At 37.2% G+C, this 16,582-nt stretch overlaps 1 protein-coding gene across 6 annotated transcripts in view; it reads right to left on the minus strand.

Moving 5' to 3' along the window:
• Positions 1-14,491, minus strand: part of mark4b (MAP/microtubule affinity-regulating kinase 4b) — a 36,891-nt gene extending 22,400 nt beyond the window's left edge. For 3 of the 6 annotated variants that reach the window (XM_047820300.1, XM_047820301.1, XM_047820302.1), the window contains exons 1-3: positions 13,571-14,491; positions 3,346-3,543; positions 2,689-2,742 (exon numbers count right to left, since the gene is read on the minus strand). In XM_047820300.1, the coding sequence (XP_047676256.1) occupies positions 2,689-2,742; positions 3,346-3,543; positions 13,571-13,618 (300 nt within the window). In that variant the 5' untranslated portion in view covers positions 13,619-14,491. The remainder of the gene's footprint in view (positions 1-2,688; positions 2,743-3,345; positions 3,544-13,570) is intronic. The other 3 variants (XM_027146364.2, XM_047820304.1, XM_047820303.1) reach the window with 2 other exon arrangements.
• Between the last annotated feature and the right edge of the window lie 2,091 nt (positions 14,492-16,582).

The raw sequence follows: 16,582 nt of genomic DNA on the forward strand, positions 1-16,582 counted from the left end.
AACAGAGACACATTTTATTTTTAGCCGTAGAAAAGTCATTACGGCAAAGGACAATTTGTGATCTACACAACGACAAGCATGGTATTGTTATTGGCGGTATTAGCATAAAAGTTGATGTATGGTTGTGAAAATTAGAAGAACTAGTTAACTGCTACATCACAGTTTTTTGTCAGATATGAATTTCTACTATTGCCAAAGTCAACATACTGTACAACGGCCCTGTGGGTAATGTAAGATAACGCCAAATTGAAAACATTTGTCAATAAAAAAACTTGTCAATAAAAAAAAAATCAACTCGACATTTCAAAATAAAATACCCTTCGCACAAGTGATGATCAAATGCTGACTATAAATACTGATATGAAAGGGTAGAGTGGTATAAATAAAGAGGAAGATGAGTGGTCTGAAACAGAGAAGAGGAAATGAGAGTACTGACAAGCTGCAAGAAAAGGGAGTGGAGCACTGGTGAGGTGGTGCACTCTAACCAAGCTATGCAGTGCAATGAGGCAGTGAACCAGCATTACTGCAGCACATTCAACTACAACTCTCTGCAGGTCTCATCACCCGAGCTCCACACAGCAACACGATAAAGTCAGAACCACACACGCCTTTCATTTTACATACAAGCAATAAAAATCTATTAAACTTGTAATGATTTTTTCCCCTTCACATGCATAATAATTCTCATATGCAGTCCACTTGATGACTGAATAAATAAAGAACCCCTAAAAAGTCCAGGAACTGGGGGCAGGTTTTGAACTATATACATTTGATGGGTACTTTTGATTCGCTTGTTGCTCAGTAATGTACAGTTATGCTCAAAAGATTGCATACCCTAAAAGAAATTGTTAAACACCGCCATTTATTTGGAAAATATAACTGATAATGAATTTTTTTTTCCGTATTTAAGGATAGTGGTCACATGAAGTCATCAATTATCACATAGTTGTTTGACTCCTTTTTAAAACCCAATAAGAACCGAAATCACCCCGATCAAAAGTTTACATATCCTTGAATGTTTGTCCACATTATAAAAACACAGGTTGAAACACAAAGGTTTAAATGACTATTAAAGTGAAGTTTCCACACTTGTGACTCATTGTAATCGTAATTATAGTCTGTGCATAAATAGTCAGTGAGTTTCTCAGCTCATGAGGTGATGCGCTGAGTTGGCCGAATACTCCACCATTCTGAAGACAAAAGAACTGCCAATGGACCTGCGTAATAAGGTAGTTGAACTTTATAAAGCAGGAAAAGGGTATAAAAAGATCTCAACACTTGAAAATGCTGCAAATTCTGATAAAGAGGTGGAAAATAAGAGGCAGGAGAAAGCCGTTACTGTGCGCATACCACAAAAAAGCCCACCTTCAGTACAACAGACAGCATCTAGACAAGACTCACAGCTTCTGGAGCAGTCATTTGGAGTGATGGGACCAAAATGTAACTTTATAGTCACAACCATTAACGCTATGTTTGGAGAGGAGTCAACAAGGCCTAAGGTGAAAATTACACCATCCCCACTGTGCATAGGTCGCCCTTGGATGTTCCAACATTACAATGATTCAAAGCACAAGTCCAGATTGACCCTCTACTGGCTACAGCACAAAAAGGTGAAGGTTCTGGAGGCCATCACGGTCTCCTGACCTCAATATCATTGAGCCACTTTGGGCTGATCTCAAACATACAATTTGTGCAAGACAAGCAAAAAATGTACAGGAACTAGAGGCATTTTGCCAAGTAAAATGGGCAGCTATATCACCCGAGATAATTAAGGACCTCATGCACAATTATTACAAAAGAGTACATGCCATCGTTGATGCTAAGGTGGGCAATACACAATATTAAAAACTAAAGGTATGCAAACTTTTGAACAGGGATTATTTGATGATTGTGCCATTCTGTTATGACTTACATATCAACATTTGCCTTCTCACTCTGTTTTCTTTAAAAAAGGTACACATCTTTCAAATTTTCACAAGGTATGCAAACTTTTGAGCACAACTGTATAGTAATTATATAGTAAGATGTGAGATTAAGAAGCAAATACAGCTAAGAAACATGACAAGTCCTCAAAAGGCTACAGCAAATAGTGATATTTAGTACCACAGAAATGTAGTCATATGTCGAGAGGTTAGACACGAATATCTTAATGTGTCTTTATATAGCAGACAGAAAACACATTTGCATATTTGAATATACAGCATCTTTATATATATACAGCATATACAGCATCTTAATCATACGTTTTACACAGATTCAATACCTTTGTCCAGATTTCATGCAAAGAGATGAGTTTAACAATGCAAACTGTGCTGAGCTTGGAGTGCTCCCGATAAATCAGCATTACTTCACCAAACATTGCTTCAAAGCAGCATGCAAACACACCATAACAAAACACCTTCCAGTCACAACAATCAGGGTCAAAGTTCTTTTTTTTTTTTTTTTTTTTTACAGGCGGTGTGTTTTTAAACATACGACTAAAACAAGCCTTTAACATGGACCTTGCAGTTTATTTTTGTTCCAAAAGAGTCTTGTTGTTAATTCCTACTTTTTGTATTATATTACCCAATTTCCAAACCTTGTTACAGTTATTTCAATGCAAACTACACTAAACTAGGATCGAATATTATAATATTAAAAAAAGAGAGTTAGATCAAATCAATTATGAAGGTGAGTTTTTATACTTACTTTTTGCAGGCTGCTTGGGTTGAGCTGAGTTTTGTCAATTATCTTTATTGCAACCTGAAAATAATATGTAAAGGTCATACGTGACTTGAACGATCCAATTTACATCTGACTTGCATATAAAAAGGTCACATTTCACACTGCTGTAAAAGCTACAGGAACTAAACCCACCACATACCACTGTGATAGCAAAAAGCTAAAAACACTGTCTGTCTCACTTAAAATACTGTCTAGATATTACATGAATGTCCTTATCCTGTCCTTATTCTGTCCTTATCCTGTCCAGCATGTGGCAAACTTAGAGAGCCTGACTTGGGAAAATGTAATGTTAAATGCTATAAACATTACATGCTGGATATTTGGGACTCTTATCAGGCAAAAACTCTAACTGAACTCTATATACTCTGTGTCGTATGAAGGCAGGGCTTTGTGTATATTGGCAAGAATGACAGACAGGCTCATTCGTCAAAATATTGTTCCAGTGTTGCTGAACGTCACTTTGACAAATCTGTCACTAATCTTGACTAATACGTCTTGGCTGAAGTGAATTTTAAGGATTTCCTTTTTTTTAAAAATAAATTCAGCTTATGAAGGAATTGAAAATAAGTTATAGAGCCAGGCGTGCATCACACACAGTCCCATCACACACAAACACTCTACCTCTCTGCCAGTGAGGATGTGGCGTGCCAGCTTCACTTTCGCAAAGTTGCCCTTGCCAATGGTTTTGAGCAGCCGGTAGTTGCCGATGTGTGGATGCTCGTCTGAGAGGGAGGCGATGGAGTTACGGCAGCGAGCTCCCAGCGACCTATTCGACCAGGTTGAGCCCTTGTCCGATCGGCTGGCAGAGAGTGAAGCATGCTACAGAAGAAACAAAAACAGTACAATCAGACATATGTTTCTGTGGAAACTAGCCTGGTGGCTATAATGAGAGAGTTGAGCAGGGTGTAATACTAATACAGGGTGCTTCCCATGACTGGATTACAAACTACACTTTGCCTTGTAATAAGTGAGAACATTAGACATTTGAATAGCACTTTCAATAGCGTGTAGACGTCTCTATGCAAGTTGCTGATAGGCCCGAGGTGTGAAGTCCTGTGGTGCATGTTGTGCTGTTTAAGATCTAATCTACTCTGGAATGTGTTATGCCACTAAACCGTCTTTGCACTTTGATGCTAAGTGACACCGCAGCATTCTTTCCACTATGTTGTATCTCCTCAGGTTGGCCCATGTGAACATACAGTAAATATGTTATTAGGCTGCTTTCATTTTGTCATAGCCATTATGCATTTATACTTATGCCGTAATATATAACTTACAGATAATATATCTTAGCATATAGTCAGCTCAGAATTATGGGCGGCGTCTTGAAAATGTACGAAAAATGAATCTATAAAATAGACCCACATAATTTGTCATATTTAAGGTTTTAACTTAGATTTCTATATGTCATGTTAACATACTATAGTTTGCATATGTAACTCGTTTATCAAGAAGACATTGTTTTGTTTGTAGTTTGAGACTACGACATATTTTTCTCCAGAATGACAATTTGCATTTATTTAAAGTGTCGATTTTGTGGCATAATATCTCTATGTGCAAAGTTAATTTTGCACAAATGTCCCCTCATTTAATTAATGTCTCCCCATAACTTTGACAATAAATACAAATAAAAAAGTCTTTGCCATTTTGTTATAAATCAAACAGGAAGAGTTGGGTAGCAGTACAATAAAAGGCTTACGTTCACAATAGCAAAGTGAAAGGTGAAAATTCATTTTCATGCACACGTACACGTGATTTAAGCAACAATAAGAAGTTAAAAAAAGACAAAATGCATTTTCTAAAGCCTATGCAAATGGGGTATGACTCATACTGCCTCACTACCTCGAATGCTTCCTCAGACCAGTTTTAAGCCTTGTGTGGGCTGATATTTCTTCAGGTTTCAATCACCAGCTGTTAATTCCCATTTACAGTTCATTACACAGGCATAAGACTTGCTTATAATGGTGTAATCATCATATACTGGTCTTAAACCAGTGGTACCTCAGTGGTTAAGGTGTTGAACTCCAGATCGGAAAGTTATGAGTTCTAATCCCTGATTAAGCCCCTTAACCCTCAATTGCTCAGCTGTATAAATAAGATAAATGTACAACACTTTGGATAAGGGGCGTCTGCTAAATACTGTAAATGTAAAATAATCTTAATCTTAAAAATAACTTACCTCACTGGGAGATGCTTGCGTCGATGCAAGTACAAACTCCAGAATGTAACATTAATGAAACAAGCTTTTTTTTTTACACTAATAAGTGCATCGTTTAATTTGGGTTTAGCTAGTTACATTCAGCATTTCTCATTGAACCCAAAAAAAATAAAATAAATAAACACCTGAGATGAACAAACAAACAAAAACTGCTGTAAAGCATACCCTCAAGCAACGACAGTACCGTACTAGACACTCACAAAAGACAAACTACATGTGACTGACTTTTCGCTGTAATTTCACATAGCCCTGAACATCTGAGGCCAACTCCAATAGTAAATAATTGTGAAATTGATTTAATTCTTCTGCCCCCCCTGCCAAGTCTGATCCCTAACTCTGTAAGACTTCCTGTCTCGCACTGAAGATCACCTCCAGTCCTGCACTTATCTGTTAAACAGGAAGACCATGCCTTCACAACAAACATGCTATCACGCGTTTAAACATGTTTTACAACCAAACTGTACCTAACCATCTTCACTGTTTAGCTTCCACTGGTATATTTTTACTTTCTACCCAGTACTGCTATCTTTTGTGAGTTCTTTTCACGTTCTTAAATTTTCCTCTTCAAGAAGAGCACATGGATTCTCCCAAAGCCTGTGTCTGTGATTGCCACGGCAGTTTAATCAGGAGTGTGGGGGTAGGGTAACTGACGGCAAGGTGCAGGACGGTGTTTGAGATCAACTGCAGGCACAGCTCCATTTGTAGAAAAGGAAATTGGGAGGAGGGGAAAGGATCTCCATACCCAAAGCCACACCTTGTTAATAACAATCTCAAGATGACGTCGCATTTCAATTCACCATCTCAAGCCCCATTGTACTCAGAAATATTGATCTGAGGATTCTCCTGTCTACAAAGCATGAAGAAACCAGAAAAAAACACTATTCTTTTGCTCTACCAGCTTCATGTGGTATAAAACAGAACACAAACAAGAAGATACGCATATATATATGAAAAAAAACCGCCTGCTGATTGTGTGTGGAAACAAAAGGTATACTAGGTGGAGCAGATGTGACCTTAAACCTCACATAAAGTTTCTTTATTCGCCGCCATTTCTAAATAATTAACTCTAAATCTTTCCAAGGTAATCTGTCACAATTAAGCCTTTTAAGCATTTTTAACATCGGATTTAAACGTCATTAACAAATTCATATTATCCTTATTTGCTTTCTTTCTCTGGGACATCTTTCGGGTTTGAATGTCACCGTGTTCCAAACCACATCAATCTTTTCTCACCACAAATATGACGCTTGACTGTAAGTGCTCTGCTGCTTCAGTCCACACCCTGAAGTTCATGACAGTAGACCTCTGCTTTGAGCATCATCCTGTGTGGGGTAGGACCCGGAGACCCCTGAGGGTGTCAGGACAGGTCAGGGTTATTTGCCTGTCCAACCACACATCCGGCTTCAGGACCACTTCTGTCATCCTTTCTGTCTCCACTCTGTTTCATGTCCTGTTTTTCACACTGGCATTACGTTTCAAAATTTGCACAGAAAAGTTCCTCAATTTTCAATATTTCTAGCTTAGTTTCTCTGAAATTGATTACTTGTAACACGCATAAGTGATGCTACAAAATGTTATGTTAATACCACTTTTAGAAATATAATGGTGTGGCCTAAAAAGACAAACGAATCTGTTTCATGCATTTGCAGTTAAATTTTCTACATTTCGCTTTTGCATGTGGCTACAGCAAGCACTCAGTATAACTTTTCATTTTTGGCTGAATCATTTTAAGCCTGTCTCATGTTTTTTCTCTTTACGTACCTCTTCATTATGTATCTATTATGTATTATTCGATATGTATTATAGTTCTCAAGCATTCTTTTTGTATCTATTATGAATTCCACATACTGCCTCATTACAGACTGAATGTGTAGCAATGATTTAATTGGTGATTATTTTATAATTTTAAGAAGTTTATCCCTGAACTTGAATGAACATGTTAAATTCAAGTCGGCATTATATACAGTCTTACTTGCAATCCTACAATAAATGTAAAACTGTTAGAAAAACTGTATCTGCTAGAGCTGTGATTTTCACCAGTTTTTTCACCAAATTTTAAAAAATATAACAGATTCTTAAATGACCATTTGCATGTGGTATAATCACATTGTAAGCACTTTATTATATTATATTCAATTCAATTTACATGTTTAGCACTTTTTGCAATTCACATTGTCTCAAAGCAGCTTAACAGAAGTATAGAAACAAAATAAATAATAATAATAATAATAATAATAAATGAATACATACATTTAAAGATTTTAAATCAATTAAAAACTATTAATTATATACTATATAAATGTTACAATACTATATGTCTCTAACATCTGTCCCTAATGAGCAAGCATAGGTGACGATGGCAAGGAAAAACTCCCTGAGATGATATAAGGAAGAAACCTAACAGGATCTATTCATATTACATTTCTCTACAGTCTACTACACTTTCTTATATGTTTATTATAGTTCATTTGTCAGGATTCAGCCTGGACTTTGGCCACGTGCATGTGTTTATGTTCTTCTTCACGTGTCTGCCCCGCCCTTGTCTGCTCCTGCCGTTTTCACACACCTGTTTCCCTTTGTGATTACCCTGTCTATTTTACTGTGCCACGTTGCCTTGTGCAGCGCGGAATCTACTGTTGTTTTGTCCTGTTGTCCTGTCTCTAGTCCGTGTTATGTTTTTTGTTATTAAACCCCGTTTATTTGGCTATACTGCATCTGGGTCTGTTCCATCCCGTGGTCGTGACATCATTTTCTTCCACTGTTAGTATGTGTATATCCTGAGTTAGTTTGTCATTGGTTCTGTTTGCCATTGTGATGTTGGATGATGATAAAAAAAACATTTTTGTTATATCACATGTATGGAACATGTATATGACAAATAAAGAACCTTGAAAATCTGCAAAGCTTCTGATTCTGTACATCCAACTCCTGATGTATGACTAAAATATCCTGTTCTATGTGATGCACAGAGCTGCTTAATTTCCCTCCCAGAAATTGTGAAAACATCCCTATAATACATGTCTTTGACAGACAAACCGCCGGAAAGCCTGTGACAGAGAGCATTCAGATTGCTTGGGAAGTCTCACCTTGGCATGCGATCATAAAGCCAAACAAAACGCCCCAGCTGAGACCCATCTGGTAAGTGTAGAGAGCACAGAGATCCCATCCCCCTCCTCAATGCTCTCCTAATACACAAAGGGATGCCACCAGCATCGGCGGTCGATCGCCACAATCAGCACACCAAACAAAATCATGATGCAATCCCTACAGGAGCATAAGCAATAAATCACGCTGTTTACAGACAGGTTTCTTTTCAATCGACTCAAATGTTTGTGGTTTGATGATAATATTTTGCTTTTGTGTACTGGAAACAGCAAGGTATAACATGTGCAGTGTCGAATAAAGCCGGTTCATCAGGCTTGATGCTGCTGCAGCACATCGATACCGAGTGCAGTAACCTATTTTATTAACACGCTACGGAAATGAACTGAACGTAGTGCCGGCGTATGGCAAACTCCTCACGTGTTGTGTCAGTTATATCAGAACAAGCACAACTAATAGATACTGTATACCGTGTGTTGTTATTAATGATGTCCTTGTCTTCTCTGTTCTACACAGCACAGATAATTAAGCTCTTATAGAAATACAACCGATGCCTGACCACATTCCGCTGTTTATTTTCTTGTAACAGCATGGAGTTTCCACTAATATGAAATAAACTTCTCAACACCTCCATAAAAGCTCACTATATTAAAATTTGTTTTCGTGGAGTATAAGTCCCTGTGAATTAGCCGAGCTCTAATGTAAAAGGATAACTGCAGTGATATTAAGCCAGCACAATATTCCGAGTTGGTGTTATAGAAAGTTAATCAACACCTTCCAACCAATCAGATTTGAGAATTCAACAGCACTGTGCTCTTACTGACAGCCAACAACATACTATAAAAATAATAATAGTATGACTTTGTTCTAATGTATTTTATTTGGTCATTTAAAACTAAAAGGACGTAATAAAAATATTAGTCTATAAAACTATGATATGTTCATGATAAACATTCACAAATATTTCTGTAGTTTACAAGAAAAACTATTAGGTTGACAAATTAAAGTCTGAGGAGAATAATATATATATATATATAATATATATATATTTAAATATTACAGTGCAGAGACTTTATTGCATCGAGAAATAAATATCTTATGAAACTAATTTTTATTTACATGAAAACTTTATTCATCTTCTTCTTTCGGCTGCTCCCTTTTAGGGGTCGCCACAGAAGATCACGTGGTCCACATATTAGATTTTGTCACAGGTTTTATGCCGGATGTCCTTCCTGACGCAAACCTTCCATTTAATCCAGGCTTGGGACTGGCACTGAGAGTTAACTCTTCAGTGGCTGGGTTAGTTCCCTGCTTGGGAATCGAACCCGGAAAGTGACGGGATCCTGCCGCTGGACCACCAGGAGGCTTCTGCATGTTATATTTGTTTCAATGATGATAAAAATGAGTTTTAGTGATGTTAAGCTGCTCATTATTTCAATGGAACATCATCATAGCCAATGATTTCAACAAACATGCATTCAAATAGCAGTGTATCATCTATATGTTTTATTTACAAAACAGGGGTCGTGCAAATTCAGCGAGTTTCAAGAAACTTATCTATAGTTTTTCCCCAGTCTGAACTCTGGATTAGATTAGCTGAGGTATGCAGTTAACGGCTGGTTGTCTGGCTTTTTTTTTCCAGAGGAACCCTGAGTGTATGCAATGTCCAGCCCCAACACCCCGAGGCTCAAATTCCCTGTTTGCTGTTAAGTTGAAAAACTAGGTCAGCATAAATCCCAGTAGACATTTTGAACCTCTAACCGTGCGCACACACACTCACCACACGAGACTATGACTCAGTGCTGGTCAATGCACCACTGATCATTCACAATAATTCTCTTGCATGTTACACTGTTTTATAATTACTAAGACTATGTACCAAAAGTTTAAAAGGAACACAATAATAGTTTTTTTTTTTTTAATTAAATGCGAAAATACATTTTATATTTATATAACAATAAATTTCTCCAGGACTGGCTGATGGTACATTCTGTGCCATGCACATTTACAATTCAAATCTTGTGGATAAGAGCTCGTTGAGATTGCACTCGTTTGTTCCAGTGGTCATTGTGTAGAACATGTATCTTAACCGGAAAAAAGAAAATGCTCACAATGTTGAAAACACTTCCTATTGCCACAAAGCCACATGTATGGTAATGAGAAGTGGTGTTTCACAACTGTTAACTGACTTCTCTTTAACACTCATGCCATCGTCGGTTGGCCATAACACAAATTAGACGAGACTTTTGTACATTGGCACAAATAGAGTGTGGTGCTATGTCAAGAGACAAAGGGGAAAAAACTTTTGTTTTTAAGAAAGTAACAGGTCATAAAATGGCTACTGTTGTCTCCAAGCGCAGTCTGTGTTTATTTCAATAGATAAGCCAAACAGCATAAGACAAAAGCATGTAGTTTAGTATGCTGCATCACAATGCTCACAAAAGATAACTCGATCCTCACCTGTCTGACGGGACCTGCATCTGTTTTTGCTCTGTGGTCAGGCAAAAACATTGCAAAATATGTAAGACTGGTTTCCCCACAAAGACATAATTTCTTGTGTGTTTGCTAATGCAGCATCAGTTACTCCATCTCAGCATCTGGCCACATCCATTGCAAACTCTATGGAGACTCGATGTGATGTCTCATGCTGTTATTACATGGAAAAAAAGCAAAATGCTGAGAACAAGATGTGGAGAATTTGTGTGTGTTTATCCACTATGGGTAGTATATGACTACTATTAAAGTTTTTAGTACCTCTATGTAAATTCTGAACAAACTACTTCTGCTGCCAATGCCTTTCAGCAGAAATCCCAAGTGCTACAGGAAGGATTTTATTGTGATCTTGTCTCTTGACTCATTTTAATTACATGTTTGAAAATACCATTTTGGAGTACTTAGTAATATATAGCAGTATGTCGTTGGTGTGGAGGAATAGACAGGAGGATTTTATGTTTCCGAAGCATTAAGCAATCATAATAAAGAGGTTGTTACGTATTAATAAGTGCATTTAAGAACACAGATAGCTGCTTCTTACATACAAGTGTTGAACTCCACCCATAGTACTGAACATAACTGGATCTGAAGTCTGACACCACATCTTCTAAAGGGTTTTTTAAGGATTTGTGCTCAAAGAAACTCTTCATAACAGATGAAGATCAGATCAGATGATTAGTTACAACAAACACAGCAAAGAAGTTCACGTCTTACATAAAATGTAGATTATTTTATTACAAGTTATTAAACTCTAATGCAATTCAAAGGCAGAAGCATGACATTAACAATGGGGAAATAAAAAAGTACGGCGAGGAAAAGTACTGTACAATTACATACAATTGTGTTCCCCAAAGACGTTCGTCACCAGTATAGCAGCATTTTTTTTAAAGGGCTAATTAGTATGTAAATTAAAAAGTACACTATATCCGCTTGTATCCGCTATAGTTAAGGCAACTAAATGCTTGCCCTTGTAACCATTATTTGTACCCCGAAAATTTCTAGGAATGTATAGATGTATGCTCACTGTCTTTACATCTGTACGTCTATTCATTCATACAATTATCCGATCAGGCAATCACAAGAGAAAAACCTGGTACTTTTCTTAATTTTAGCTGTTAGGTTTCAGTAAAATTGTACACGCTACTTCAGATTGGAGGCCGATATGGTCTTCTGAAGTTGTAGTATGGTCTTTCTGTAGTCTCAAACCAGTCTGACCAGTCTTTTCTGACCTTCGTATCAACAAAGCACTCAAACTCAGTTGCTCACCGAACGTTTTTTGTTTTTCACGCCACTCTGTGTGAACTTCGAGACTGCTCTGTGTGAAAATCCCAGGAGATTCACAAACCAGCCCATCTGCCACCAAGAATCATGGAACAGTCTTAAGTCCCTGAGGTCGCATTTCTTCCCCGTTCTAATGCTTGATGTGAAAATGAACCGAAGGTCTTTACGTGTATGTACATGATTTTAATCTACTGCAGTTTGGACTAGCTGACTGCATGAATGTTTGGGTGTTCACCTGTTCCTAATAAAGAGGATGGTGTGTGTATATGATGTACTTAAATAATAAACGCATATGACATGGACAAATATGTTGCAGCTCTAAAATTCTGTTGCCATCAGGCTTTCACTCAACACCATTATGTTGAAGGCTCAAAAAGGCTCAAAGACACCAGCATCATATTCGTATTGGGTATCAGTTGATAATTAAAGCTCAACACAGTGGAAAATCTGGGATCGGTTCGCTTATGTAGTTCCAGCACATTTGAAAGAACACTCACTACAATAAATTAAAAAAGTGGTTCAAATAGAATTTTCTTATGCAATATAGGATTGTCTTAGACACATACATGATGTGAGGTAAATAAATCCACAGACTATTACATTTAGAATAGAAATTTAGACTCACTGAGAACTTTATTTGGAAGACTCACAGTCATGCAATTATCTAAATTAAATTAATCATGAGGATATGAGCCCGCAGCTTAGGGCTATGTTCACATTAACCAAAAAATGTCATCTCTGTGATTTTAACCTTGGCATAATGTTGCTGCCAGACAGCCTAGTCTGGGTATTTCTATAACCTTCAACCTCCTGGGATTTTCATCCATGACAATCTCTAGAACTTAATCATTAAAATTTTATTTAATAAAGAAAAAACTTTCACCGTGTGGCAGTTTTGCGGATGTAAATGCCTTGATGATGAGAGAGGTCAATGGACAATGGATTGACATGCTCGAGCTGATAGGAAGCCTACAGTAACTCAGACAAACAGCTGTGGTGGTGAAAAAGAAACAGCATGACTACTGGGTCCAAACCTACATTCTGCTTCAATTGTAAAAGCAGCGTTTATTATAAAAAAATAACATTTATATATATATATATATATAATGTCAATTTAAATACACATCAATATATTATATATATATATATATATATATATATATATATATATATATATATATATATATATATATATATATATATATATACACACGTTCACATTATCCAAAAATGTCAAATTCTGCTTCAACAAATGAAGCAGAATGTGACATTTTTTGGTTAATGTGAACTTCATACATATACATATACATATATATATATATATATATATATATATATATATATATATATATATATATATATATTAAAATAAATTAGAAGTGTATTTAAATTGAAATTTTTTGGTCAGTGAGGGTTTTTCAATAACATGCAGAGCTCTGTAACATTATGACAGATAATGTACAGTATGAGCATGGTTTATGTTCACTTGGGTAGTATTACCCTGTCATACTAGATAGGGTCCCTAATGAGTGGGTTCAAATCTAGACCAGACACCAGCTAACACACACGGTTTCCGCAGTGTGTTGGGCCTGCAACTGTCTGGACTGGGTTTGACTGACCTAATGTAGCCCGTGTAGCATTTCCTTGGTCTACATTTACTGGTAAACCATCAAATCAATCCATGTGTTTTATTTTTTTCGAACTAGGAAACATATTCATGCTGATGCTCGTGGATAAGAGACTTCAACTCACGTGGTCTGAATTCCTGTCGGTCTGAAGCGTTGCCCGAGAAGAAGACATGGTTCCCTGAGGTCTTTCAGCTTCGACAACGACACTTGATCTGTTCCTGTGTGTGAAATGGAGTCTGGTAAAGAGAATCCGCTGTCATTTGTCCGTATGCTCCATCACTCCTGTTCTCTTGGGGAGAATCACAATCAATCACAAGCCCTGTGCATGAGCCAGACTGGACCGGGCTCACTTCTGCTACAACAACACGGGTTTGCTCAAATAATCCCCATATTTACGTGCTTTACTGTATTGTGTCCACACGCAGAAATAAACAAACAAACAGAAAATGTGACCGAGACGAAAGTTTTGCCCTTTTGTGGCCTTTTCGTCTGCATCAGTCTGACTGGAGCGGCTCGGGTTTTGTAGAGAAATGATCGAATGTCTCGAGCTGCGTTTCCACGTCCATTAAAACCGCACCGCTTCCCATTTAACACCTCTTTTAAGCTGTAAAATCGAGCCGAGAATCAGAATCTAGACTCTAATTCTGTCTCAAATGGTAAAAGACTGAAGAATTCCGCTCCGATGCAGAGGGGCTGACCTTCAGAGAGACTTCCTCTCTGTACATTTCCAGGAAAATAAATGAATCGGGTTTTTTTTTTTTTTTTACAAAAAAAAAAAAGAAAGAAATCCAGAAATCAGCCTACAGACGGAACACAAACTGGCACCTTTTCACCCGTCTTAATCCCTCCTAAGCATAAGCGTAAAGATCTCAAACAAAGGGGGCGAGAAAAGAGAGAGAAATCCGTCTGAACATCTCTCTCTGTGTAAGTGCAAAAAAATTAGGTTTAGATCTTCCTCTTCAAAATAAGCAGCGTGTCTCACACACAGTCACACACACACCAGACCAGCATCGAGGAAGGACGTCAGGACGGAGAATGGGGCTGGGCTGTAGTCTCTCTCTCACACACACACACACACACACACACACACACACACACACACACACACACACACACACACACACACACACACACACACACACACACACACACACACACACACACACACACACACACACACACACACACACACACACACACACACACACACACACACACACACACACACACACACACACACACACACAGCGCTTCTTAAAGAGACAATTCCCCCTTTCATTCACACAGCACAAGGCCGCTACACACTCAAGGCTAGCAGCCAAGTGCCCCTAAACATGGCATTTTACATCTTTACAGTAACCGCGAAATTATTTAAAAGTACCCAAATTTAAAATCTATATGAATATGTAAGTTGTAAACTTAAAAATGTCGCCCTGCCACATCCCCTCAAAAACTAGCCAGCTAATTTAGCTAAACTATAAAAACATTTGTCTTTGCCAGGACTGAATGGGATTTCAATAACCGAGTCATCATTAATCATAACCCTTAGTCATGTTCTAAGAACTTTGTCTAACAGTAAGCCAATCCTGTCAAAATACAACATAAACAAATCATTTTGTTAATTTAGCTTAAGCTAAGCTAGCTAGTTCAGTATGCAGGGTCTTTGGCTTATGGATATGCCAAATCCATTTTATCTATTTTGTCAAATCACAAAATGAGTCCATACGTTATATAATTGTTTTTTTTGGACACCAGACCATCACAACCGTGTGCCTGTTGAACTAGATTGAATTCCCTCATTTTGCTGTTATATCAGCCTTCAGTCTTCTGGTAAGGCTTTCCACAACATTTTGGGGGCAAGGCTGTGCGTATTTGACCGTTCAAACAAGAGAGCAGATACTGCTGTTGTGTGAGGAGGCCTTACTGTTCCAGTTCATCCGAAAGGTGTTCACTGGGGTTTAAGATCAAGACTCTGTGAATACTACCAGTCAAATCTCAGTGAACAATGTGTTTATGGGCCTTGCTCATACTGGAACATATCTGAAGGGAAACTGTACATACAAACTTCCTAGAGCATTCAAAGACTTCCTAAACAATTGTGTGCTTACAACATTTTGGCAACAGTTTAGTGAAAAGCCACATATGGGTATGATGGGCAGACATCTGCATGCTTTAGGCCATATAGTGCTCGCTGAATAGAAATCATCTTAACAAATGTAACCCAGACACTAATTTGTGTCTGAACATTAATATATATTTAATAGAATTTCACAACGAAGATATAACTCAGTTCAATGTGCCGTTATCCTTTTACATGCATTGCCACACAACTGTTGCTATTTTCAGTTCATTTTCATGTTAGACTACTTCTGAATTAAGTCACCAAGTAAAATTAATGTATTCAAGGACTTAATGAACTCCACACTTGTACTGGCACTGCATATATATTTGTTTGAAGTACTCATAAATCTTGAACACTTAGGCATAAAATGTTATTTTATATTCAATGAAAACTGTTGTAATTTATCCTGGTTTAATTATAATAAATAGTAAAAAATAATCACCTCATGCTTACAGAACATTATCATCTGGCTTAAGCTTCACCTCTACCTCTATTTAATTAATAGTTAATCAATTAAATGAGTAAAAAAAAAAACATTATATATTTTGCTGTTCTGTTTGTTGTAATCATTGATGAAAAAAAGATTGTATGATGTAGATGTTATATTTCTATTGATTATCCTGTGACATTTCTGGTTACATACATACTTAAGATGGGAGATAAATGTTTGGTGATATCTTTAGGTTACAAAACAAAAACAAAACAAGCAAACAAAATATCAAAAAAAAAAAAAATGACTTTAGCAGGGTATAAAATATCCCAAAGGTCAGTGTCACAGAGTGGAATTTTCCATGGCACTAATGGGAGTGTCGTTAAAAGGCCTTGTTTAAATCTGTCAGTTTTTTCATGGTCACATGCACTGATGCTAGTGTTGCACAGTGACCTTAAAGTAAACAATACTTTGTTAATGCTGATCTGAGTAAAACATTTTATGGTAAGTTTTATAGCTTTACACTATTCAAAACATAAAACTCAGCTGATTTAACCAAGGAGGGGTCGCGAATTAGCTATTGA

This window comes from Tachysurus fulvidraco, chromosome 11, assembly GCF_022655615.1.
Source record: "Tachysurus fulvidraco isolate hzauxx_2018 chromosome 11, HZAU_PFXX_2.0, whole genome shotgun sequence".
Lineage (NCBI taxonomy): Eukaryota > Metazoa > Chordata > Actinopteri > Siluriformes > Bagridae > Tachysurus > Tachysurus fulvidraco.